Here is a 23,612-nt window from a genome sequence, read left to right on the forward strand (position 1 = left end):
TGCAACTGGTCTGCACTAGGATGACACGGCCCCTGTGCAGATAAATGGCAGTGGCGTGCACTGGGCTGCAGCATTTCATGGACTACCTGCAGGATCTGGAGAGAGTCGTGGGGTGCAGAACTCATCCACAAACACACGACCCCTGTTCCCCCATGACAGATGGCAGGTAATGGCAGCACTAATTATTCATCAATTCATTATAATGAATCCAGTGTGATTTAAATTATTATTACTATGACAAACTAGTCAAGTATACACGTTAATTATTTAATTGATGTTTTAACTAGTGAAACTTTAAAAATTGTTCCACAGTATAATCTCATTTTACATTTCCCTGGATGCAATTCACTTTAGGGGCTAGATTTACTAAGCTGCGGGTTTGAAAAAGTGGGGATGATGCTTATAGCAACCAATCAGATTCTAGCTGTCATTTTGTAGAATTGGTTGCTATAGGAACATCCCCACTTTTTCAAACCCACAGCTTAGTAAATCTAGCCCTAGGTGTTCGGTGTGGAATTCTCCCCAAACACATTACAAAGCAGAATGAATTGACACTATCATAACAGTTCTATTTATAGACTAGAGATACAAATACGGTACAAAATTTTCATTCCACACATTGACTATTCAAAAGCGGAACTCGCAAGATAGGCCATTTCGCCATAAAATTTGATTTGTGTGAAATTCCCTTATAATTTCTTCTATCTCTAATTTTAATATATGTGAGGAACATAAAGTAATTTTTGTTAAGTAGACAACCCCTGACTTGGCTGAGAACTGTTCAACCTTAAAAAGAAAGATATTGGTCTATTTCTGTTTTTAACTGAATTATCCTACATGCTGTTAAATACTTTTGCCTGATTTGATTTAACATAACTAAAACTAGAAGCGGCACACTAGTTCAGTTGCTCCCTGGGGTTCCGCAGTGATCTCACTGGAGTGTCGCGGGCAGGACAGGTGGTAAGCAAGGCAGGGGGGTTACTTGGTAATTATTATGGCTTAGGGGCAGGGGAGGGCTGGCAAATTTTAGCCAAGGGGAGGGGGCAAAACTCGACTCAGGAGCCTATTAGGAACATTTTAAATGAAACAAAATGCAGGTGGCCCAGTGTCCTAGCACAAGGTAGCCCACTATGGGACTGGCCCAGGGGGCAGCCCAGCCTGCCCCTGCTAAGGGGGTGCCTTGAACTGATGAAGTTTAGAATCCCCTGCACTAGTTATTGAAATCAACACTAAATGTGCGTTTACACACATGTAACACTAGGTGGCAACCAACTCCGTCACCTCAAATAATATGCAATGGTTGTTCCTCCCAAGCTGTCGGAGCAGTCACTCATTTCCTTTGCATCACATGATTGCTGACAGTACAAAGATCGGAGGTATTGAAGGTATTGGAAACGATTTGCCTTGGGTATGTGATGGGATTTCCTAATCTACAGCATATGGTACTGACAAAAGCAAATATTGCACATTTTTATGTAATACTTTACGTCTTACCAAAGCTACAGCATGTGTGAACCATAACTGAGCAGAAGTAAGTGCTGGCGATCTAGTTCTGAGATGAAAACGAAGAATGCTCATTTAAAGTTATTAGTAACAACCTAGATTTCATACAGGCAAACAGGGAAACGTAAGGTGTGTTACAACAACAATGACACAATCGGCTAACACTGCTTATCTGGTGTTGTGGTTAAGAATGCAGCTGTTCTTGTTGAAATGTACTGATTGTATTTGTGCCTATTAATAGGAAAAATGGAGATCAGTTAATAAAATAACATCTGACAGTACTAAATTTAAAAGAGCTTGCACCACACAAGTTTTCTGTGGTCTGATTAGGGTTATGAGCAGAGGCGAGTGAGGGGGGTCTAGGTAACCAGAATCCCCTTTGGAGGCCAGAAATATTGATTGACAGATGAAGAAAATCTGTTGCACTCTAATTTCCTGCTCTGTATACGCTCTTGCACAGACTCCTTTTTACAGGGCAGTGTAATGTGTAGTTTTTTCCAGAGCATGGCACACATAAGATGTCTGTTCTATATAAAGTATGTAGTATTTGTAATGTGTTTATACATAATATATATTTTTTTTTGTATATATACATGCCCAAGAGGAGTACACTGTCTTCAGTCATTTGGCTCTCTTTTTTTTTTCCTCTACATACTACCATTTTCACTTCTTCATACATTACAGTTATATAAATGTTATTAAAAATGTTGGGTTCAAAAAGAATATTGTCAAGGGTTGGTGTCCTTGGTGAATATGCTCGCTCAGGGCCTGATGCTGAATTTACAGCCTAAATTACGAAAATGTGCACTGCACATGCCGACTAAGAGAGCGCAGTTGTGCAGAGTAGTGCGCATCTCACACCTGCACTTCCTTAGGGCTGGAGAGGCGGGATGGTGTGGTCTGACATAGGCCAAGTACAGTAAGGACATGTTCACACTAATACGGCTGAGGCAGACCAGCACAGAGACATATATACGCCTTTCAGTGTCTTTTGCACCTGCTAGTGGACACGTGCAAATACATGCTGATGATGAAGACGGTCACCAGCACTAGCTGATCGCTTCTCATTAGCTGATTGCAAATGCTCCTCTGAAGCTGATTAGTGCTTTCTGCATTGACCATGCCTATATTATAGGATTTTATGGGCATATTTTTAAATTAATTATGGGTCTGTCTCGCTGCAATAACTGAAGGGTTTGACTACAGCAACACTAATTATACTGTAATAATTACTAGGAAATCCTCAATTAGATAATGTTTCTCAACCGTGGTCTAGAAGTCGAAAGCACATTTTCAGTGTAGATTTGCTTTAATAAGCTGTCATCATACACTGATATACTAAAAACAAGGGGCCTGATTCATCAAGGATCTTAACTTGAGAAACTTCTTATTTCAGTCTCTTGGACAAAACCATGTTACAATGCAAGGGGTGCAAATTACCATTCTGTTTTGCACATAAGTTAAATACTGACTGTTTTTTCATGTAGCACACAAATACTTGATAGCTTATTTGTACACTGAAATTTAAAGTTGATATTTGTGTGCTACATGAAAAAACAGTCAGTATTTAACTTTTGTGCAAAATAAGAAGTTTCTCAAGTTAAAATCCTTAATGAATCAGGCCCAAGAACCTCACATTATATTTCAACCAAGATATACTGAAACCATGTTGTATTGGCTGTCCTGGAGAACCTGAGTTGAGAAACACTGCACTAAAGCTAAACCGTTACAGTGGTACTTGGGAGCCTAAACTTATTCATCCTCAGTCCCTCCTATACCTCTATTTCTCTCTTCTCTCTGCTACCACAAGATGGGTGGAGCCCCTTTGCTATCCCTCATCCTTTATTTTCACACTCTCATCAAGCTCTCTATATATACAGTATAGAAACTCTGAAATAATTCAATAAGCACTTGACACAGAAATGTCATCTTAAGTTTGTGGAGCACTAAAATACTGATAATGTTTGATAAATGGAGCTAGGTACACACTACAGAAAATTACTGCATATGCGATTTCTGTAACAATTTTAGCAATGACTGAAAGTCCCGATGAGCATGCAGATTTATGTGTACACACCTACATGATTTACCTTCAGATCTGTGTTCTTCATCTATCATATCCAACTGCTGAAAAGATCGTGACTCTGCTCACTCTATAGAGATCTCCCTGCGCTGGTGGTCGATTTCCCCATCATTGTTCCATCGTTGATAGTGATTTTTTTAATCAGGTTGTAAAATCAAATCAAACGATGTGATATGTTTTGGTGGGATAAAACATGATCGTGGGAACGTCCACATTAATGTGATATCGGAGCTGACAGTTGTTTATCGCATGATCATGTTTTGAAAAACCTGTAGTGTGTACCTAAGTTTACTTGTATTTGCTCTGTAAATGTTAATAGTGAACAATACCAGTTCTTGGTTTTGGTAATATTTATATCTTAATGGGGTTTTGTTCTACCTTTCATATCCTGTACAGTTCCATTACAATTTAGCATCAAACACAAGCATGGACTTATCGTGCACTAAGCAAATAGCATGACAACCGATTAGAACGATCTTGGCACCACGTGTACTCTTTGTATGGCACTAAATGTGTCTCAGTAATTGAACTGAAAACCTAACTAATGTTTGCAGTTATATTGTACATCCCTGTGTACACTATATGTACATGTATGGCCAATTAGACTACTATCTTAATGGGGCAGGATGAGCATATATGGCATCATGGGCTGACCAGAATAAGAAAGTCCTACAACTGACAAGTACATGGACCCGCTTAAATCTACAAGTATTGCCAGTTCTCGTGCAATCTTTGGCCTGGGTTTCCTGTAGATATAGATCTTGATCAGCAGTTTGAGGGATTGGGTAGAAATATGAATGAATGTTGTTGTCCATTGTAATTGCTAACTGGTAAGCTTATGCTATTGGTTATTCTGCAGGTATAATGGGTCGCCTAGATGGAAAAGTCATTTTACTGTCAGCAGCAGCTCAGGGAATTGGACATGCTGCTGCAATTGTAAGTATGATTTATTTTTCCTAACTTTACTATTCACTATGATGGTTTACCTATATCATTTCTGCCTTAGTATTTACATAGGATTAGATAGAAGGCTTACATATTTGTTGTAACTGTGCTCATAGGCCAAATTTTATATATACATCTATCGATATATCATACTGGTTTATACAGTATTGTCTATGCAGGTTGCCAGGGATGGTAGTGTATGAAAGAACTTCTGCTAATTGGATAGCTCTGACTTATATGTCAAAACTAAAGACACATTTATATTTCAGCAGAGGAGAGTGGATGGAATGTTGGACTAGCCTCCCAGATAGCCTTTGAACTTGTTTAGGGGATATGCAAGCTGAATAATAGACTGTGGTTTATTGGTCTTAGTATAGTTTGATGTATGCATTAGACCTAGGTTACTTTTATCACTTTGTACAGACAATGAGAATTAATTGCCATTAATATAATAAAAAAAATAGTAGTTGTAAATCATAGGATCACCTCTAGGTGGCATCTGTATGTGTTTGCCACTGAATGCACCCAAGTAATTTGGTTAGTTTATTTTAGTAAATCCATCACTAATAGCTATCTGCATATCCTTCATAAGAGCTCTAGCAGTACTTTGCTTTTTAGGTACCTACAGATTACTTGGCAAGTATTGTCCATAATCTCACATATTGTCATTTTTTCAAGAGAAAGTGGAAACAAAGGGAAGCTTTCTCCAGTAACCAGACATCTAAGTTGTAAAAAAACAAAAACTGACCCTTCCTCTAGGGTATAAAATATATACTTGCTATCGTAAGGCACTGAAATTATCACTTAAAGAAACAATGAATGTAGGTTAAAATGTGCATCAGATTTCATTTTTATTATATATATAATTCACTAACAAGCACACAATGATATGTCAGGAATAAATGAATCCTTATAAAAACAGCTCTTTCAGTTTAAAATTGAATATCTCCTTATCCCCCACTTATTGTTCAAGTGTGTACGGTTAGAATAAATGCAGGCGAAAATGTGATGATGTTATACATTTTGTGTCTTAAGGCATTTGCTAAAGAAGGAGCACAAGTGATTGCAACTGATATTAATGAAGAGAAGTTGAAAGTCCTAGAATCATACAAAGGTATTTTCTGCAGGTCATTTCTTGAATGCACATGAAAGCTTCAAATCTGTGTCATAAAATGCATAAACAGACAAAATGCTGAAATAGGTTTATCAGTGGCCTTCCTGCTTACTGAACATGGTGAATAGCAACTACTTTTCCCGTGATACTGAACAAGAGTAAGGATAAGGATGGCAGAGAGGAAACTGACGCCCACAATCTCTCTTTGTAATTGATCGACTTAGCTGAGTAGGGACTTGCTTGGTCTTTTTTTGTCTGGAGATTGAGTCTGCCTTGTCAACCTTCCAATAAGTAACGCATACTATGGGTCTCTTACATCCAGAAGTATGGGAACCCTCTGTCCGTCACTAATTTGAATGTGCTCTGCAGTGTACAGTTTTCACACTAAAAGTAAAAGTTCTCAAACAACATACTTATGCCATCCTTTACTATATATGCAGTTCATATCATAGACAGTATCAATGAGACTGTACATTTGCTTTGCCCTAGTGTTATTGTGGGAAAGTAAACCTCTCTGTGCTTATCAGTATGGGTTAATAGGTCAACCATTAAATACATATTAAAGGTACAGAATTGTGAAAAGTATAACACCCTGTCCAAAACACTTGAGGTCCATAATAAATTTAAAAGCCAAACCTGTTTTTTTATTGTTTGGGTCCCATACTATTCAGACACTGTAGTAAGCGGTGGACCCCATTGAATCACTTGAATAACTACATATGATTTTTTTATTCAGGGATTCGAACAAGAGTCTTAGATGTCACTAAGAGAGAGCAAATTGAAAAACTATGCCAGGAAATTGATAAAATTGATGTTCTATTTAATGTAGCTGGGTAAGTAACCTGGATCCTCCATTTATCTTGCATCCTCTATCTCCTGCTGACAATCGGCCCATTCTGGATAAACATAGAATTTCAGTAGGCAATGGGTAAACCGGGCAGATTGCTAAAATCTACAGGATTATTATTATCATGCATGTTGGTAAATGTGGTCGGATGATAACAGATATCAGCTTGTGTGCGATCATATTCTGATGACAATGACAGGGCACAGTAACCATTAGGGGCCACCTGGTTCCTGCTATTCTAGCCCTTGGGTGCTGCCTGTGTGGCTATCTTTTAGTTATGCAAATTGATCATTTTAAAATAGCCACATACACACTGCAATAGCATAACCAATGTTTGGCAATTGCCTATGTTATTGCAGCATGTATAGCCTCAAAATGACTGTGGGGAACAATAATAATTTTATTGCAATCAATAGGATTATTGTCAGGCATTTTGGAAGATGACTGTGTGTGTGCTCTCATCTACGACCACCAGGGGCGGGCTGGCAAATTTCAGCCCGGGGGGGGCGCACAGGCGGCCGCATCACATGACACGCGATGCGGCCGCGTCATTAAGTGGTTCTATTGAAGTCTGAAATGGTTAATAACAGAACAATAGCTTGCACTCTGCTACATTGCAAATGTAACTTTAACGTCAAACATTTCACAGTCTGCCAAAGTAAAAGGAATCATTACAGATATATTTTAATGTCATTACTAATTGTTTGGTGAAATATAACTTGCATTATACATTTCACTGTCCTTTTTATAGGGAACATATATATATTGCCAGTACAAGTCATTGGAACACCTATTTTTATATTTACATTTAGGGAAAAATGTAATTCCGTGTGATGTGCCGTGGAGTTTCTCTGGAGCGCTCATGAAGGCTCTCTGCTGCAGTGTATCTTCACTGATTTTTTTTTTTTTGTCCCGCGCACCCCATAGAGAAGTGCAGGAAAATCTGTGATGTTTAGATACTGTAGTACCCTGAAGTGAGCACAGCCGGACATCGTCGTGATGTCCGGGGCACATCATGGAGAATTCAATTCATCCCATAGTATTAGTCACCAGTACACAGCAACACATAACATCAAAGATCAGTCATTGACTTAATACTTTTTTTTTTTTTTTTTTTTTTTTTTTTTTTTTTGAAAGCTCAGTTTTCAATAACATCTTGCTGTGGTGCTTTTTACCAAAAGGTGAAAATAATGATCAATAGGCCACTCTGACATCTGTTAATAGAATGCTTACAGCAGTTTTAGTTTGTTAAAACTGCCACGGGTGTCATAACATTGTCAATATAATCATCTGTTGATCAATATATTGACATGTTCTGAAAACTGCATTCATCTTCAATGAAATCTACCATCTGTCTTACAGCTTTGTCCATCATGGAACAATTCTGGATTGTGAGGAGGCAGATTGGGACATTACCATGAATATTAATGTACGGAGCATGTATCTCATGATCAAAACATTCCTGCCAAAAGTAAGGGTGCATTGTGTGTATTTATTGAATGTGTGTTCTTACATTTATCTGATTGGCTCCCACTACTTGTTTGATGTCATATATTTGATCTGTATTTTTCCAAAATGTATTTACATTTAGAAAGTTAACTTGTAATGTCATTTTAAAAACAAATTGTAACCTGAGTCAGAGGTTAATATAATGCCTCTTAAATTAGTTTGCCACTAACGGTTTCATGTTAGCAATAATTGTTAACATGAGAATCTCTTATCAGTTGTCTATTAAACATTATCTGATTTAAAATTGAACTTGGTGGATTACTTAGAATTAAGTCAGCATAATATAAAATGTTAACTCTACAAAGGCAAAACATCACAAAATTCACATTAATACACATACACAGGTTTGATGTTACAAACACTTTCAGGTCCAGTGAAGGCATGTACTGTATCTAAATGTAACCACATCTGTATATAATAGATACAAAAACAGAGTGATATAGAAACAAAACATGGCCATTAAGTTCAATTGTGATTCTTCATGTTTTCTAGATGCTTGCACAAAAGTCGGGGAATATTATAAACATGTCTTCTGTAGCCTCCAGCATTAAAGGTAAGTTTGGCTATCTATCATTGGGAGATAAAACAAAAGAAGATAACATTATAGGAATAGGGTATGGGGAAAGGAAAGGTCTGACTAGGCCAGTGTTGGCTAACCTGTGACACTCCAGGTGTTGTGAAACTACAAGTCCCAGCACACCCTTCCACCAATAAGCTGCTATATATTGGTAAAGCATGCTGGGACTTGTAGTTTCACAACACCTGGAGTGTCACAGATTGGCCAACACTGGACTAGGCTGATGCAGAATTAGAATATAGTATACTCCAACACCTACCAATAATCAAGCTGAGAGCAAATGAAATGTGATCTGATTCTTCATTAGGGTCAGATGGATAAAAAGCTGGTAAAAGAGATTGGTAACTGTCATGTGACAATCCCTGGTCTTTGCTTGGGAAAGAAAGGCAGAGTCTCAACCAAAATGGGTGGACTTGGGCTTGGATGGGAGCAGTGCCTAATTTGGCTTAATTTTCCAATCAGGAATGTTGGCTGGGGTCACATGACGTGCGTCACAACAACTAATGGAGCATATTTCAGTTGAATAACAAGAACTCTTATACATTAACGTCTTATGTATAACTGTATCAAAAGCTTTAGTAACATTCACATTGTTACCATCCAATAAAGAATTTTGTTCTAAAGTTAACAGTAAACACTAAGGGTTAGATTTACTAAGCTGCGGGTTTGAAAAAGTGGGGATGTTGCCTATAGCAACCAATCAGATTCTAGCTGTCATTTTGTAGAAGGTACTGAATAAATGAAAGCTAAAATCTGATTTGTTGCTATAGGCAACATCCCCACTTTTTCAAACCCGCAGCTTAGTAAATCTAGCCCTTGGACTTACTAGTTTTAGTCCACATTTCCCCAAATAACTGTCTGCATGAGTCCAAAATGACCAGCAATCCTTTAAGACTGTCTGAAAATCCATTCATCCGGTGTGTGCAGTAACTGACCACACAAACTGGGCCCATTGTTATCTGAGCCACAGTCTAAGCACAGACCATCAGGATTCATGTTACTTGCTCACCTATGTGCTTATTGCTCAGTCTGAGCAACTTTCCTCTGTGTATGGACATTGTTTTAATTCCACCATTAAAAAAAACAGAATTAGTGCAACAATTAATCTGTAATAATGTTCTGCTGACTTTTATTGATAAATGTTTACATATTTGACAACAATATTACTGATGCTGTCCAAGTTGTATTTAAGGAGAATTGTCCCCAGTGTCTCACTTACAGTTTTTATAACATATGTGACATCTGTCACAGGGGAGTCTTGGGAGTTTCTCATCCAGTCTGGGGAACACCATGTAGACATGGTGTTTATATGACCGTTTAGTCAATTGTAAAATAATTTTCCCAATGTATAGGTCAAACTTATTATTAGCTAGATCAGACATTACTTAAATTTTTTTGATCTTTTCTTTCTCATCATCATCATCATCATAATCATCATTTATTTATTTATATAGCGCCACTAATTCCGCAGCACTGTACAGAGAACTCATTCACATCAGTCCCTGCCCCATTGGAGCTTACAGTCTAAATTCCCTAATATAGACACACTCACACAGACACAGACAGACAAAGAGGGAGATAAAAAAGACAGACAGACAGACAGAGACTAGGGTCAATTTTTGATAGCAGCCAATTAACCTAGCAGTATGTTTTTGGAGTGTGGGAGGAAACCAGAGCACCCGGAGGAAACCCACGCAAACACAGGGAGGACATTCAAACTCCACACAGATAAGATCATGGTTGGGAATCAAACCCATGACCCCAGTGCTGTGAGGCAGAAGTGCTAACCACTAGGCCACTGTGCTGCCCAAATCTAGTCTATATGAAAGTTCCAAGAGTTTGCTGAACAATCACTTCATTCTACTGGAGTTGTACCATCTATATTTGAGTTATTGTAACATTTCTAAAGTCTGGGACAAGGAATTTTGGGCAGTAGATACTAAGGCTGGGTACACACTACAGTGTTTTCAGCCGATTGTTGGGCCAATCAAATGATGAACGATCGCTTGGCCCAATATTGCATTAGTGTGTACGCTGCAACGATAAATGATTATCGTTCCAAAGCCCATCATATAGTTTAATTTGAAATCTAAAGTGAACTAAAAATGCCGTTCAACGATGGAATCATGTTCCAATTCTGCAGTGTGTATGCACTCACAACCAGCAGTGTCCATAGATCTCTATGGAGTGTGCAGAGTCACGATCTTCTCAGCCAATGGTAATGACAAATGAAGAGCACAGATCTGAAGGTAAATCTTGTAAAACGTGTATAGTGTGTACACATGAATCAGCATTTTTCTGTCGTTGGTAAAATCGGTAAAGATGTCGTATCGGGAGAAATTTTCTGTAGTGTGTACCCAGCCTTAATATGGTGTGGTAAAATACATGTGTTTACTTTGCAACTGAGAATGCCGCTTGTTATTAATGGGAAATAGTTAATTTATCAGCACTTTGTTTTCACAGTAAATTTTGCTTTTGGTTATTATGTTTGTGTCCGTATTTCAATTCTGTTTCTTTTAGGAGTAGTAAACCGATGTGTATATAGCACATCAAAGGCGGCAGTAATTGGTCTGACTAAATCTGTGGCTGCAGATTTCATTGAGCAAGGCATACGTTGTAACTGTGTGTGTCCTGGTGAGTAAAGTACAATGGCAAACTGAAATTAAAGGTTGCATGTGTGTGTGTGTGTGTGTGTGTGTGTGTGTGTATATATATATATCTCATCATCATCATCATCATCATCATTTATTTATATAGCGCCAGCAAATTCCGTAGCGCTTTACAATTGGGAACAAACATTGATAAGACAATACTGGGTAATACATACAGACAGAGAGGTAAGAGAACCCTGCTCGCAAGCTTACAATCTATAGGACAATGGGAGTTAGAAACACAAGGGCATGTGCTACATCATATTGCACAATGGACCAGCTAGAACATAAAGGTAAAAGTATTGAGTGGGCTGTGGGTGTGGCAATGTTGGTCAGAGGGTTGTTGTCTTGCGTTAGCTGTGTAGAGGAAGGTAATAGGGTAATCTAGGGAAATTAAGATGATGGTTGAGGAATATCATAAGCTTGTCTGAAGAGGTGGGTTTTCAGTGAACGCTTGAAGGTTTGAAGACTAGAGGAAAGTCTTACTGTGCGAGGGAGGGAATTCCACAAAGTGGGTGCAGCCCGAAAAAAGTCCTGTAACCGAGAATGGGAGGATGTGATGAGAGTGGAAGAGAGACGCAGATCTTGTGCAGAGCGGAGGTGTCGAGTTGGGAGATATTTCGAGACAAGTGAGGAAATGTACGTTGGTGCAATTTTGTTGATGGCCTTATATGTTAGTAGAAGTATTTTATTATTATATATATATATATGTGTAGGTGTGTGTTATTAGCCTGTCTTAAGGTTGCGATTTTGTATTCAGTTTTTATAATGGACAGAAAGTGTCACATGTTTTTTGCTAACTGCACTGTTTGGGGGTCTTGGATATTCCAGTTGTTTGGCCTAGCTCACCAAACAGCCAGATCTATATAAGTTTGGTCTTCCATGTTTGCAGCAATGCAGACCTATTCACCCTGCAATCTGGTTTACTACCTTTACATTCTCCAAACAACAAAGATTTCTCACCAGACATAGAGTTGTAAACAGAATAAATTGTTATATTAGCAACCGTTTGGTCCTGTAAATTGTAATATATTTTGTGCAGTGTGCTCGTATGTCTACTTGCATACACATTCTTGTATCAATATTTGTAAGGGGTTTAAGGCAGACCGTCTAATGAATTGTACTGGCAAAAATGAAATGAATGTTAAAGTAAGAAAAAAATCTGTATGATGATATTAAAACTAAACCATTTTTCAAGAATAAAGGAAAAACAAATTGTCTAAATGAATAGTTGCCTTAAAAAAAGTAATTAAACCAGTCACATACTTGGTATGTGCATCTGGAAGATGTAGACGATTACATTTTGTGCATTAATTGTGTGAAAGTGGTCTTAAAAGGGATATTTGCCGGTATATGCTACTGAAATATACCATATCTGTCCCAGAACTATATATGTAAAAATAATAACTTATTAAATATTTGATCACAGCCGCTAAATTATAGACACAATATTGCTGCCAATATTTTGTTTAATATGATTATGTATTGAATAAATGTTAAATTCTGAGATGATATTGAAATTGTGGATGTATATTGTAAAATGCAATAGACCTACTGTATAGAAATGACCTGATGTAATGGTGTCTGACATCATCTTTATATTTTTTCTATTATTGCCTACATTGAGGTACAATATTCAGTATCAAGTTTATTAATATATATATATATATATATATATATATATATATATATATATATATATATATATATATATATATATATGAAGAAAGAATGACACTAATATATAAAACTAATGCCTACATGTCTTGAAATGGGACTACTAATCCAACTGGATCCGAAACGTTGGATTACATTTTTTTTTGTTACAACCAAGAGGTCCCAGGATTGCTGTTTTTATTCCTTCCTTTCTACATATATCATTTTAATTATATAATGATATGTGTATGTGTACTAAAATCTAGATTATATTTAGGTACTGTGGATACCCCTTCTTTAAGGGAAAGGATTGAAGCCAGGCCAAACCCTGAACAGGTAGGTACATGATGCCCTAAGCACATTATTTGTGGTATAATTGTGGTTTTATATGCTATATTTTTCTTGTGATTTGAACAGGCTTTAGAGGACTTTCTAGCAAGGCAGAAGACTGGTAGAATGGCCACAGCAGAAGAAGTCGCACACCTATGTGTTTACCTGGCTTCAGATGAAGTAAGTTCTCTCTTCGTCTTTGTTACCATTCTACAAGACCATAAGTGATTTTGGAAATAAAGTATCTATGGTTGTGCAGCTGTCAGTGGACCCAATGTGCCGGGTCATAAATATTTTAAGAAACAACCCTTTCCAAACTGCACAAAGAGAAGTAATACTCATGACTTGTTCCTGGAAACACTGTAAAGGAAATTATGATTTCATGTTAACCTTTCCTCTTGTTGAAATACGCTATGCTGTTTTGCTTCGTACTGTTGTTTGTTCTGTATGGAAAACTTCATAAGTAAGATTTTCTTTTTTTGAAAGGTGTCTACTTATATAGTACATGTTCATCAAATATAAAAATTATGTTATGTGATAGAGCTGTAATCAAATAAAACAAACCTCATCTGACTAGTACTCAATGCAGACTATGCCAGTGTTCTGTATACAATACACAGAGCATCTTATTGACGTATATATAAAAGAGAACATCTTAATAAACTATTATTTATATATATATATATATATATATATATATATATATATATATATATATATATTATAATATGTTACAGAGAGAACATTCTAATAACCTCCACACAATACTGGGAACCTTATCGTGATCTCTATGGAATACAGAGTACATTCTAGTGACCACTATAAAATGCGGAAAGCATTATAGTGACTGATAAACAATGCAGAGAGCATAATAAACAGTATACAATACAAAGGACATTCTGGTGACCAGTATAAATTACAGAACACATTAGAGTGACTGTTAAAGAATAATAATATACAATACAGATATTCTTGTGACTTCTATACAATACAGAGAGCATTATCATAACCAGTATACAAACCACAATGCACATTGATGACTATTCAATGCCAACCCTGTTCTGAATGGCACCCCAATCCAGACCTGCAAATCCCTGGTAGTTTTACAATGCATGTCCCCAAAATATTTGATGGCGTTACAGTGCAAACCCTTTAAAACCTCTGGTGACTTTACTACACAGACCCTAAATCTCTATTGATTTTATAATTTAAACACCTCTGACCCCTAAATCTCAGGTGATGGATAGTTCACACCAGTCTGATTGGCAAATGGCCAGGTCTATCCATCAAGCAGCATAGTTAGAGCAGTCTACTATCTGTGTAGCTGCAAGGTTCATGGCTGTGCCAAACAAAGAGGCAGGCAGAGGATGCTATCCGCCTCCGTTTATTATAAAGCGCAGTCGGAAAGGCCTGGAGCTTGTCTGTCTGCAAGGCTTGGCCACAAACTGTGCAGAAAGGATCAAGTTGTACTGCCTCAGGGGATTCCTGTGTATGTCCCATTCAATGTGGAGCTACAATCTACACATTAAGCAAATCATCTGAACACACTACGTGCATAAACATTTTTTCTGTGTACTTTTCTAGATTTTTCTTTATTCGCCCTCTTTATATGTCTATATGAAGTTGTGTAATAGGAGCCATAATCCGAACTGGTCTAAATAAACGTACATCATATGTCTCTGTCTTCCTTTGGGGGACACCGGGGACATTGGGGTATAGAGTAGGGACAGGGCGAACTCGCACTTTAAACTTCTGTTTAACTAAGCCCTAGCTCCTCCCTTTCTATACCCCACCTCCTGTCCAGCCTCAGTCTAGTTTAAGTGCCCGGCGAAAGGGCTGTGTCTGGGCTGCGCAGCAGCCTTCTACTGTTACTTTTATTATTTTATGGCAGGAATGTGCAGTATGCAGCGTGCGGCAAGCGCTGTATGGAGAAGGGGGGGGATCGGAGATGCTGTGAGAGGTGCCTCTGTTGCCAGCCTCCCTCTCCCAACGTTTTCATACCCTCCTAGGAGCCGGGCACAGTCGCCGCAGGCTGTGTCCGTCCTCCTGATCTGACAGTCAGACTGCAGACACTGCGTGAGGAGGGGTGGCAGAAGGTAAGTGAAACCCTCTCCCAGCACAATGCTGAGAGAGAGGGGTAGAAAATCGCAGTGTGTCCCTGAGCAGGCTGCTTCTTACTAGGAGCAGTCATTCTAAGAATTTTTTTTTTAGATTTTTAGCTCAGGAGACAGGGTCAGGCAAGGGTCACTAACATAGTGAGCCCTGCTAGGCACAATGTTACCAATTCAGTGCTGGGCCCTGGGGGAGTGGTGTTTCTTCTAATTGCACTTCCTCCACATGGTGGTCTCTCACTATTATGTGTGCAGACACCAGAATAAACAGCCATTTTATAGCTCCCCTTTTCTGTCCTGAGTCCTGATACAAAGGTTTGGGGATTGTTATTTTCAAAAGTTTATTACTTTTACTCTGTGGGGCTTTATTGGCTGTATTGCAGGCTCACTTTCTGTTCAGTTTTGTGGGCTGCTTGTTATTTATATTGCGTTTTTTTACACTGTTTTTGTTTGTGTTTTGTCCCATCTGTTAACATGTCAGAAGGGGAAAACCATGCGTGGTAAAGCTGGCGTTACATCAATGTTGAATTTCACCTGGGTTGTCTGTCACGTTAAGTTACCATCAGGTCAGTCAGGCGCGCAGGCTCTGTGCACAGCCTGCCGGCTTTCAAAGAGCATACCGTGTAATACAGCAGCTGCTGCTTTACATACGGCAACACATGCCTGGGTTCAGTCTCTCTCTAATACTGTGGCTGAACTTGCTCAGTTGGTTCTGTCACAGGCTGTGGTCACTCCATCTTCTGATTCTGCTTGCACTGTAGCAACTGACATGGGTTCTAGTACGCTAAGTCAAGGTTTGACTGTTTCTCCTTGGCGGAGTGTGTACAGCCTGCTTGGGTACAGGGAATTGCATCCTCTGTACAGGGTTTGGTTTAGGTTTCTTCCTCTTAGAGAGGATGTTACAATCTGCGGCACTGTCTTCCTCACATAAGTGTAGGAGGATGGCGCCACAACTTCAGGAAAATAAGCCAGATTTGACTGTAGTTCCCAGAATGAAGGTAATTTAGCGGTGAATTCTGACATGGATGCTCCTTCGGTTGTGGAGGAGATTCATTCGGTGCGCCAGAGTGTGGAGGAATTAATACAAGCTGTGTGTCAGGTACTTCACTTTCCTAAGTAAGAGGTTCCTCATGTTGCACAGGCTCCTCTTTTTGCACGGAAAAAAAAAAATCTTTCTTTTTCCTGGCTTCTTCCTTATTGGAAGATTTGTTGTCAGAGCCTTGGACTTTCCCAGATAGCAAGTTCCAAGTATTTCGGTGACTGTAGTCGGTTTATCCTTTTCCTCCTGAGGTTTTTTGCTAAATGGTAGACGCTTCCATGTGTGGATGCTGCAGTTGCAAGGTTAGCCAAGGTAACTACTATTCCTTGTCCTAACATAGCCACTCTTAAGGATGGTACAGACCATTAGGTTAAGGCCGTCCTTAAGTTCATTTTCGTTGCAGCATGTGCCTCTTTCAGGCCTGCTTTGGCATCTGCGTGGGTTAACAAAGCAGTAGAACGCTGGTCAAAACACAGTTTTCAAGGTTTGTTGGCAGGCCTTCCTCTGAACTGCTTCCATTAGTGGAGCAAATTCAGAGGGCGATAGATTATTTACGAGAGGCAGCTACATACGTGGGACTGATTGGTGCACGTATTTCTGCCTCTGCAGTTTCAGCTCGTCGTATTCTCTGCCTTAAGTCCTGGAAGGCTGATGGGGAGTCGGAAAAGGCTCTTGAGACCATACCGTTTTCTGGGGGTCTTTTGTTTGGACCTCAGCTTGACTCCATTATCAGTCAAGCTACAGGTGGAAAAGGCACTTTTCTCCCAGTTAATGCTCCGAAACAAAGATTATCCAAATTCCAGTCCTTTCAGTCCTCTGGAAGGTTTCGGGGTTAATATTCCTCAGGCCAATCTTCTACAGGCCAGTCATCCGCCCCTAGGAGGGTGGTTTGCTGCGTGGGCGCCAGGCCTAGTCGGCTTGACGTCCAGCAGCGAAACCTGCAAACAAGCAGTCCGCATGACGGACTTTTGCTCCTCCACTGTCGCCAATGGTGTGAGCTCGTCTTTTCTTGTTCAGGGATCAATGGTTGCAGTCTACTACCGATGTCTGGGCTTGGGTGTAGTGGATTGAGGATACAAGATTGATCTGCTCGGCATTTCTCCCAGACAGTTTTTTCCATAGGGCTTCCCACTTGTCCACGAAAGCGACTGGTTTTACGAGAGACGATTCTATCCCTCCTTTATTCCGGAGTGATGATTCTGGTGCCAGATTCTCAAAGAGGTTTGGGTTTTTATTACAACCTTTTTCTTGTACTAAAACCAAAGAGCTTATTCAGACCAATTCTGACTCTGAAAATGTTTCAACACCCATGTCACAGTGCCCAGGTTCAAGATCGAGTCTTTGAGCTCGGTCATTCACGGCATGGAACAAGGAAAATTCATGGGGATTCTAGACATCAAAAATGCCTATCTTCATGTACCTATCTAGAGGGGTCATCAGTCCCTTTTGAGGTTTGTGGTTCGGTCACAGCACTAACAAATTCAGGCTCTTCCCTTTGGTCTGGCCACAACCCCATGTATCTTCTCAGAGATCATGTGTTATGAACTTACCTGATCCCCCGTTCCGCTGCGCTGTCAGCGTGGTCTAGCAGCTGTATCCGCTCTGTGCAGCGCTTCTCCTGATGGCGTCCCCGCACTTCCGGGTTCTTCCTGCAGCTAGTCATGTGACTCCTGGGCGGGGTCACATGACACGTGTCAGAGCAATGTGTTTCCTGTTCCTGGCTAACAGTTCCTGTGTTTCTGACTCCTGTGAACCTGCTCCCTGTGTACTCCTTTATTCCTCCTACTCCTGTGTTTCAACCTGGCTGTGACCTGACTATTCTTTGGCTTATTTCTGGCACCACGTATTGGGCTGTCTTCCCTGTGTACCGACCCGGCTGTGTTATCAACTACTCTCTGGATTTCCCTCTTGCACCGTATACCTGATACCTCCTGTGTACCGACCCGGCTGTGTTCCTGGACCCATCTCCTGCTACGCACTCATTAACTCCGTGCATCTACCGCTTACTGCTCCAGACCTTCAAACCCTGGAATTCACGGATAGTGCCTGTACTTACATCACTTGTCATATTGCCTGTCTGACTATCCATCACTTAGAACCTTCTCCCTTACGTCAGTAGGCTAACCTGGGGGCCGCGACCTGCGGTTTTTCGGCAGCAAAGACCACACTACCTTGCGGTGGTTCTTGGTGAAGGCCGTTAGACTCCGCGCCCTAGGTAAGCCTGTGCAAATACTGACTAAGGCATTTAAATCGTAACATCATGCCAGTCATGGCTGCTCTGCTAAAGTCCAAGAGGATTACAATCATCCCTTGTCTGGATGATCTTCTGTTAATGACAGAGTCTCCAAAGGTGCTGTAGGCGACATATCCAAGTAGTAATCCAGACTCTACAGTTTCACGATTTGATTCTGAACTTCAAAAAGTCCAAGTTGCTCCCATCTCACCAAATGATCTTTTTGAGTATGTTTATTCCAAAACGGGTGTTCTTACCAACCAAGACAGGATTCTTGCCTTGTTAAACAGGGTAAGATCTTGGTTGACGGCAATGTAGCCTTCGGTACATTTCGCCATGAGCGTTTTTGGCAACATGGTATCGACTTTCTAGCCGGTCCAGTTTGCTCAGTTTCATGCACAGCAGTCCCAGTTGGATCTTCTGTTGCAGTGCAACACATACCATCTGAATCTGGCGGCCTGGGTATTTCACCTGTCTCCGCAGACCAGTTAGTTGCTTCTTTGGTGGTTACATAAACAGATTCTCGCCAGGGGATGCAATTTATCAATTTAAAATTGGACCTTAATCACAAAGGATGCCAGCCTTCGAGATTAGAGGCCTTCTGTCTTAATGCTCGGTTTCAGGGTTTTTGTACTCAAAAGGAATCCAAGCTTCAAATCAATGTCTTTGAACTGTGAGCAGTATTCATGCTCTTATAAGCGCACAACACTTACTGCAGGGAAGGCCAGTGTAGATTCAGTCAGACCATGCCACATCAGTGGCATACATCAATCATCAGAGCGGTAACAAAAGTCCCTTGGCCATGCGGAAATTGTCCCATCATCCTAAGGTGTTTTGTCAGTTGGTGGAATGGTGGGGTCACCCGAATATCGACATGGTGGCATCTCGGATAAACCACAAGGTTCTCCTCTTCTGCTCCTGTGCAAGAGATCCTATGGCTGTTGCAGTAGACACCATGTCTGTCCCTTGGAGGTATTGCTTAGTGTACCTTTTTCCACCGGTAGCCATGCTTCCAAGGGTGTTAAGAAAGGTAAAGAGAGAGGGTGTTCCAGTTCTTCTGATAGTGCCGGATTGGCCACAGAAGGCCCGGTACACCGACGAGCTCGGACCTGGCGGTTGCCGCTTAGCCCAGATCTATTAACTCAAGATCCCTTTTTGTCTGGCTTTAACGGTGTGACTGTTGAAGCTATGATCCTAAGCGCTAAGGTGTCTCCGAACTTGTGGTGCAAACCATGCTTTGTGCTCGGAAACCAGCCTCTGCAAAGATTTCTCATCGAGTCTGGAAAACTTATTGACTGGTGTAAAAAGAAGGGATATCCTACTTCTTCTTTTTGCTTGGCCAGGTTACTTAGGTTCTTGCAGGATGGGTTGGATGCAGGTTTGCGCCTTAGTTCTTTTTAAGGTCAGGTGCCAGCTTTTTCTGTCTTCTTTTCAAAGAAAACTTGCTGTCATTCCTTATGTGCACATTTTCATTCAGGGCGTTCTCCATGTACAACCTCCATATGTTCTTCCGGTACCACCATGGGATTTGAATTTGGTGTTGAATGCTTTACGGCATCCGCCTTTTTGGACCTTTGAATACAATGGAATTCAAACTTCTATCCTAGAAAAGGGTTTTGCCCATTTCTACGGCACGCACAGTTTTCAGAGCTTGCTGCTTTATCTTACAAGTCTCCTCTTCTTGTTTTTCATAAAAACAGGGCAGTTCTTCGAAACAGGACCTCTTTCCTTCCTACGGTTGTGTCTGGTTTTTATCTAAATCAACACATTGTCATTCCGGTCCTGAATGATTTTATGTATTCAGTTTAATGATATTTCTATTGGTTTTCTCAATGTTGTCCGAGTCTTCCGAATTTATGTGCAGAGGTCTCAGAAGATGCGCAAGACTGACAATCTTTTGAGTCTCTATAATGCTCACAAGAAGAGGCTGGCTAACTTCTAAAGTAATTATTGCTAGGTGGATTACGGCTGTTATTTGTCAAGCTTATTGTAAGGCTGGGGAGCCTGTCCCAGATAATCTATGCAAGCACTCTACAGGGTCTGTAAGTACTTCTTGGGCAGCCCACTATGGTGCTTCCAGAGAACAGCTGTGTAAGGTGGCCACGTGGTAGTCTGTACACACATTCACTAACTTTTACAAGTTTAATGTGTTTGCGTCCAAGAATGCAAGTTTTAGAAGAAAGATGTTTCGTGCCATTTCTTCTGAGAGTTTCCTCCCGTAGGGCAGCTTATTTTCCTGAAGTTGTGGCGCCATCCTCCTACGCTTATGTGAGGAAGACAGTGCCGCAGATTGTAACATCCTCTCTAAGAGGAAGAAACCTAAACCAAACCCTGTACAGAGGATGCAATTCCCTGTACCCAAGCAGGCTGTACACACTCCGCCAAGGAGAAACAGTCAAACCTTGACTTAGCAAACTAGAACCCATGTTAGTTGCTACAGTGCAAGCAGAATCAGAAGATGGAGCGACAACAGCCTGTGACAGCACCAACTGAGCAAGTTCAGCCACAGTTTTAGAGAGAGACCGAACCCAGGCATGTGTTGCCGTATGTAAAGCAGCAGCTGCTGTTTTACACTGTATGCTCTTTGAAAGCCGGCAGGCTGTGCACAGAGCCTGCGCGCCTGACTGACCTAATGGTAACTTAACGTGACAGACAACCCAGGTGAAACTCAACATTGATGTAACACCAGCTTTACCACGCATAGTTTTTCCCCTTCTGACATGTTAACAGATTGGACAAAACACAAACAAAAACAGTGTAATAAACAGTGTAACAAAACGCAATATAAATAACAAGCAGCCCACAAAACTGAACAGAAAGTGAGCCTGCAATACAGCCAATAAAGCCCCACAGAGTAAAAGTAATAAACTTTTGAAAATAACAATCCCCAAACCTTTGTATCAGGACTCAGGACAGAAAAAGGGAGCTATAAAATGGCTGTTTATTCTGGTGTCTGCACACATAATAGTGAGAGACCACCATGTGGAGGAAGTGCAATTGGAAGAAACACCACTCCCCCAGGGCCCAGCACTGAATTGGTAACATTGTGCCTAGCAGGGCTCACTATGTTAGTGACCCTTGCCTGACCCTGTCTCCTGAGCTAAAAATAGAATTATTAATTTTTTTTTTCATAGAATGACTGCTCCTAGTAAGAAGCAGCCTGCTCAAGGACACACTGCAATTTTCTACCCCTCTCTCTCAGCATTGTGCTGGGAGAGGGTTTCACTTACCTTCTGCCACCCCTCCTCACGCAGTGTCTGCAGTCTGACTGTCAGATCAGGAGGACGGACACAGCCTGCGGCGACTGTGCCCGGCTCCTAGGAGGGTATGAAAACGTTGGGAGAGGGAGGCTGGCAACAGAGGCACCTCTCACAGCACCTCTGATCCCCCCCCCCCCCTCCATACAGCGCTTGCCGCACGCTGCATACTGCACATTCCTGCCATAAAATAATAAAAGTAACAGAAGAAGGCTGCTGAGCAGCCAAGACACAGCCCTTTCGCCGGGCACTTAAACTAGACTGAGGCTGCACAGGAGGTGGGGTATAGAGGGGGAGGAGCTAGGGCTTAGTTAAACAGAAGTTTAAAGTGCCAGTTCGCCCTGTCCCAACTCTATACCCCAATGTCCCCGGTGTCCCTCAATGGACTAAGAGAAACTGATTTTACATAAGTATAAAAATACCATTTTTATGAAATACTGCCCGTCAGATGTACTGGTTGGGCATGCTCACCATGCTCCTGAGAACTGTTATGTGGCAACATTTAAGTTTCAATACTCTTGTTTTTTAAATAATATACTCTGCAGAATGTTATATTGCTTTGTAGCTGATTTAACATTACCGGTTGTAATATGAATACCTGTTGTTTGCTTTTTCAGTCTGCCTATGTCACTGGTAATGCACATATTATTGATGGTGGCTGGAGTTTGTAAATCATTCGAAAGTGGATATAGGATAAGACTAAACACGGTACCACAAATCAACTGAAGCAGAAGACAATGCAATGAAAGAGAGCGAGGAGTGAACAGCTTTGAAAAATAAATAATTAACGCAATAACACTTGCTTTTTTTTATAATCATCACATCTTTTTACCAAAGTTGATTATATCATGACGTGGAATGTCATTATTTGAAACAAACAAAGGCAACAGTTGACAATATTTCATATTATACTTTTTCTACACATTATGCAACAAGAGAGTACAATATAATTTAGAAATTAATTAATAAAAACTTGATTCCTTTTTCATGTTCAGAATTTTTTTCCCCCTTAAGAAAAAACACACACATATAATTGCTGAATAGTACAGAAAAATATATAAAAACAATGCCAAATTGGGACTCTCAGGTCTTCTTACAGTACATGCTTAAACTCAGTAGCAGCCATCAGTGTTGCCTGTTGAAACCGTTTGAGATGAAGTGTGCTTTGTGACATGACGCGTTATATTGATCGAAGTAGCCGTTTGAAGATAGGTACACTGTGGCCATAAAGGGATACACATGGTCAGTAACAATGTAAGGTGTGCTGTGGCATTTAAGCAATGCTCCTTTGGTAGCAAGGAATCTCATGTGCCAAGAAAACATTCACACACCATTACACTTCCAGCCTGCACTGGTTTCATGTTGTTTATGCCATATTCTGACCCTACCATCTGCATGTCACAGCAGAAATCGAGATACATCAAAACAGGCAATATTTTTTTTAACCTTTAACTTTCCAGGAGCCTGTGCCCATTGTAGCCTTTATTTCCTGTTCTCGGCTGACAGGAGTGGAACCCGGTGTGGTCTTCTGCTGCTGTAGCCCATCCACTTCAAGGTGCGACATGCTCTGCATTTCGAGACTCTCTTTTGAATGCCAGTGTTATTTGAGTTTCTGCCACCTTTCCGTCCACTTAAACCAGTCTGGCCATTCTCATCTGACCTGTCTCATTAACAAGGCGTTTTTGCCCACAGAACTTCTGTTTATTGTTTTGCACACCATTCTCTGTAAACTATTGAGACTGTGATGCGTGAAAATC

The 23,612-nt window shown here is 40.5% G+C and overlaps 1 protein-coding gene across 4 annotated transcripts; it reads left to right on the forward strand.

Moving 5' to 3' along the window:
* Window positions 1-1,289: 1,289 nt before the first annotated feature.
* Window positions 1,290-22,838, forward strand: BDH2 (3-hydroxybutyrate dehydrogenase 2). Of its 4 annotated transcripts, none has more exons than XM_075200951.1 (10): window positions 1,290-1,385; window positions 4,446-4,522; window positions 5,567-5,645; window positions 6,382-6,478; window positions 7,855-7,963; window positions 8,494-8,554; window positions 11,099-11,212; window positions 13,163-13,221; window positions 13,303-13,395; window positions 22,473-22,838. In XM_075200951.1, the coding sequence occupies exons 1-10, from the start codon at window positions 1,292-1,294 to the stop codon at window positions 22,524-22,526; spliced, it is 837 nt and encodes a 278-aa protein (XP_075057052.1). In that variant the 5' UTR covers window positions 1,290-1,291; the 3' UTR covers window positions 22,527-22,838. The 4 variants fall into 4 exon arrangements, with proteins under 4 accessions (XP_075057052.1, XP_075057054.1, XP_075057058.1 ...); XM_075200953.1 differs by having other exon boundaries at window positions 1,303-1,408; XM_075200957.1 differs by having other exon boundaries at window positions 1,315-1,442.
* Window positions 22,839-23,612: the final 774 nt, after the last annotated feature.

The sequence above is a fragment of the Mixophyes fleayi genome, chromosome 1, assembly GCF_038048845.1.
Source record: "Mixophyes fleayi isolate aMixFle1 chromosome 1, aMixFle1.hap1, whole genome shotgun sequence".
In the NCBI taxonomy this organism is placed as follows: domain Eukaryota; kingdom Metazoa; phylum Chordata; class Amphibia; order Anura; family Limnodynastidae; genus Mixophyes; species Mixophyes fleayi.